The sequence below is a fragment of the Poecilia reticulata genome, unplaced genomic scaffold (genome assembly GCF_000633615.1).
Source record: "Poecilia reticulata strain Guanapo unplaced genomic scaffold, Guppy_female_1.0+MT scaffold_303, whole genome shotgun sequence".
Taxonomy (NCBI): Eukaryota; Metazoa; Chordata; class Actinopteri; order Cyprinodontiformes; family Poeciliidae; genus Poecilia; species Poecilia reticulata.
Genome location: NW_007615078.1, coordinates 79,096 through 83,514, shown reverse-complemented (window position 1 = coordinate 83,514; position 4,419 = coordinate 79,096). Strand labels below are relative to the sequence as shown.

At 54.9% G+C, this 4,419-nt stretch overlaps 1 protein-coding gene across 1 annotated transcript in view; it reads right to left on the bottom strand.

The window, feature by feature from the left end:
• Positions 1–4,419, bottom strand: part of camta2 (calmodulin binding transcription activator 2) — a gene marked incomplete at its 3' end in the record, with an annotated part of 21,240 nt that overhangs the window by 7,590 nt on the left and 9,231 nt on the right. The window contains exons 12-15 of the mRNA XM_017303493.1: positions 2,894–3,159; positions 396–580; positions 244–322; positions 7–172 (exon numbers count right to left, since the gene is read on the bottom strand). Of these exons, the coding sequence (XP_017158982.1) occupies positions 7–172; positions 244–322; positions 396–580; positions 2,894–3,159 (696 nt within the window). The remainder of the gene's footprint in view (positions 1–6; positions 173–243; positions 323–395; positions 581–2,893; positions 3,160–4,419) is intronic.

The following is a 4,419-nucleotide window of genomic DNA, read 5'->3' as shown; positions in this document are numbered from 1 at the left end:
GAGCGCGCTGCGTGTGCAGCTCCTCCAGCGCGGCGGCGAGGCGGGTGTGGCCGCGGGAGCGCGCCACGGCGAGCGGCAGGCGGCCCAGAGAGTCGGGGATGCCCAGCGCCAGGCCGTTCCAGCTGTACAGCAGCTCTGCTGCCCTCTGGTGGCCCAGCGCGCACGCCCACATCTGGAACGCACAGGGCGCCCGGTCACCACGGCAACGCTGCCACGGCAACCGGCAGACAGGCGGGGGCTTACCAGCGGCGTGCAGGAGAAGTGGTCGATGTTCAGGGGGTCCACTTCCTGTTCCAGGTCCAGRCTGTCGCTGCTCATCGCCCTGCAGGAAGTGACATCATCCTGAGACATGACGTCACCATGTGGGTGGAGCCAGGACGGCCCGGCTGCCTTACCTCCAGTGGATCAGGGTGTGGATCAGGTGGGTGTAGCCCTGGGCAGCAGCCAGGTGCAGCAGCGTCATCCCACGGTGACCGGCTGAGTGATGAAGGCTCTCTCCTCCTCCTCCTCCTCCCCAGMACGCTCCTCTCATCATCCGTTCACACACACCAATGATCCTCCTCTCAAACCACTGGGAACACTGGGAGGGACAGAGACCAGTCACTGGGGCGGCCGACTAACCCGTCCCATCGGACAGCCATCTCCCGTCTGGAGGAACTTCCTGGCATCAGGCCAATAAAACGGCRACCGCCATGTTTMCAGGTCACCTGACCTGCTTGCCACGCCCCCAGGTGTCCTCTGAGTCACCTGGCGAGACGCAGTCCGTCCAGCCGAGCCAGAGAGACAACAACACGGCCTGCCACCTGCCACACCTCCACCTGTCTGCAGCTGTCGGCCTCAGGGGAGGCGGAGCGTCCAGCAGCGCAACGCAACACAACGCAGCACAACGCAGCACAACGCAACACAACGCAACACAACGCAGCGCCCCTGTAACAACCATACTGGAGACTTTGAGTCCAGGATGGCAGCCATATTGGAACCAGTCAGCCATATTGGACCTATACTGGACTGGGTTCTGATTCCCAGAACCGGTCTCCAGCTGAAGCCTCTTTAAGCTGATGATTTATGATGATCTGGTTCATTTCAGGACCAGGTGACGGTYCGGTAAGCGTCTCTGTTGCTCTGATCGTTTCACTGGGAGAGCAAATTTATTCCTAAATGATGAGTTGGTAGTTGATGCATTTAAAGCCAGGAGAGCGACCAATCACAGCGCTGGTGCCTCTGCTTGATCTCTCAGGTTTACCTCTGTGCGGATCGCGCGCCTCCTTTCACTCAAACTGGACACAGGCTGACYGGTATGGATATTTACATCAACCCCCTGTGAGGAATCATGATTCTTTGGGGAACTCCACACCAAGGTAAGAGTTTAAACCCACCGTGTTGCTCTGGTTGCTGAGCGAGCGGTGAGAATGATTTGTATTTGTGAACCAACAGTTACGTGGGTCGTTTCCATCTGAACTCGCTGCCCAGCGTCTGTCTCTGTCTGCCCTGTAAAGTTCATGTCTGTGTCCCGGTTGGTCAGAGCGTTAGCGGTTTTAATTGGCCAACCTAAAAAGCAAGTTATAATCTCAGTTTACTAAAATGTATTTGTGAACAAAGAGCTCAAACTCATAGATTAAACTCATGGCAGACTCAGATTGTTGCTGTGGTAACAAAACAATCTATGAATATTGTTCTTTGAACTTTTACAAAGTAAACTTGCCAGATCCTTAAAATCTTACATTTAAATGTTAAACAATTTAAAATATTTTAATTTATGTTGAAACCATTAAATCAAATTTATCAGCATTGATCATCTCAACAAATGTTACATTCATGTATCCGTGTTTAAATATCAGCGTTTATGGCCCCTGAAGCCCTGATGGAGCCGCCGAGTTAATCTGGATTAGTGCTAATAATTTACATTCATTTTATTTTTGACTGTTTTTAAAACTAGTTGTGGGTTTAAACAGTTTCACTTGTGATGTTTTCCCATAACTACACAGGGATATTTGTTCATTTTCTGTCTACTTGACATCTTTTAATACACATTCATGGGAACCGCCAGTGGACGCCTCGGCGCCACGACCACCGGGCTGAGCAGGTTCTGGGGGAAACCCTGTGGGCGGTTCTGAAGGTTCTGACCCGCCGCCTGACGTTGGCACTGAACCGGTTCCAGATTTAGCTGCTTTAAAAGGATTATTGCTGCTTTCTAGGAACAGTTTCCTCTGGCCCGGTTCTGCTCAGAGTTCTGCCGGCCCGGTCCGGTCTGGGTCAGAACCTTCAGAGGAAACCCTCTGAGGACCAGCAGTAGTTGTTTTGGTCCAGGTCCAAGTCCTCTCCGTCTCACCGCGGCTATTTTAACTCCTGGACTCCATCTGACAAAATCCCATGACATCAGCCAGAGGGGGCGGAGCCAGAACCGGGCCTGAACCGGGCCAGGACTGGGTCAGAGCTTCAGAACCAGCAGCCGGGTCAGAGCTGCAGAACCAGCAGCCGGGTCAGTACCGGGCCAGAGCCGGGCCAGAGTTGCAGAACCAGCAGTCGGGCCAGAATCGGGCCAAAACCGAGCCAGAACTCCAGAACAAGAACCCGCAGCCGGGTCAGAACCAGGCCAAAACCGGGCCAGATCTGCAGAACCAGAACCAGCAGCTGGGCCAAAACCGGGCCTGAACCGGGCCAGAGCTGCAGCACCATCAGCCGGGCAGGAGCTGCAGAACCAGAACCAGCAGCCGGGCCAGAACAGAGCCAAATTGGGGCCTGAGCTCCAGAACCAGAAGCTCAGAACCGCGCCAGCTGACAGACTGAATCCAGAGGAGCCAGCAGAACCAGAACCTGAAGAACCTGCAGCGGGTCGGATTGGACCTGCTGCCTGGACAGGAACCAGAACCAGAGTAAATTGGAGCAGACCTACCTGCTGCTGGTCGTCAGGTAGAGGAGGGGGCGTGGCCAGCTGGTTCCCACTCTGCTGCTGCTGATGATGATGATGATGATGAAGGCCGTCCCGAGCCGCCATCTCCGCCATCCGGCGCTCCATCTGCTCCAGCCGCTCCAGGATGGACATCCTGAACTGGTTGTCTGCAGGTGGAGAGAGCAGGTGTGTGAGGCTGAGGCTCCGCCCACAGAGGCTCCGCCCACAGAGGCTCCTCCAGCAGCAGCAGCTCCGTCTCCTTCGCTGCGCTGCTGAAACTGAACACGCTTACAGCCAGGACAGCCCCAAGCTCCTCCTACACTACCCACAATGCACCAGGAGCTGCAGAGCTGACCCAGGAGCAGCAGGAGGCCGACAGGTGATCAGAACATGGATCAAAGCTCAGCCAATCAGCTGCTTGGATCTCAGCCAGAGCCAATCAGCARCAGGCAGCCGTCAACAGCTCTGACCAGCAGAGATCAGTGTAAAGAGGGTCACACACACACTCACTCTCACACAACACACACATAACACACACACACTCTCACACAACACAACACACACTCACACACACTCTGTCTCAGATGGAAACTATCTGACTGACTCCGATCGCCCGCCGCCTGGCTCTCTCTCTCTCTGTTCAGGAAATAAAAGCAGAGGCCAAATATAGACTGATCCAGTGTGACCTGCAGCACACACACACACACACACACACACACACACACACACACACACACACACACACACACACACAGGGGACTCCCTGCTAGCAGCTGCTCTGATCCCTCCAGGACAGAAATAAAACCACAGCTGGTTCTGTTGGGCCGGCTGCGGTTCTGGTTCTGGGTCCAGACCAGGGTGAGCTGTGGTGGTGCAGAGGTTCAGCACAGCCCACATATGGAGGCCCTAGTCCTCGACTCGGCCATCACAGGTGGCCATCGCACCTACTGCTGCCAGCCGAGACACTTTTAGACAAATCACAGGTCACCGGGAGGTCACCGGGAGGTCACGGGTCACCAGGAGGTCGCTGGTAGGTCACCAGATTTAAAGATTGGTGATCGATCAGACAGCAGAGATCGGTGCGGCTCTGAAGCAGTGAAGGTTCTACTGACTTCATCCTGTTGCTGAGCCACCATGTTTCCTCTGAGTCTGGTGCGCGCTCAGTACGCTGTGATGCAACACCTCAACACACACACACACACACACACACACACACACACACACACACACACACACGACGTGCATGGATCACAGAAACATAAACACAGAGAGAGGGGCATGCTGGGTAGTCAACAAAGTGACCTATTCATGAGAGAGAAACCGATTCCTGAGCCTGGCTGGGTAAACATCAGAACCTGAAACCATTCCCTGTAGAACCGGACCGGAACCAAACCCAAACCCAGGAGGGAGAGGCTGAGATCCTGAGAGGATCATCTAGTCCAGAACCGCTTCGACCAGCCTGGAAGGAACTCAGGCTACTGAAGTCACCCGGGTCACCATGGCAACTGAAGTCACTCGGGTCACCATGG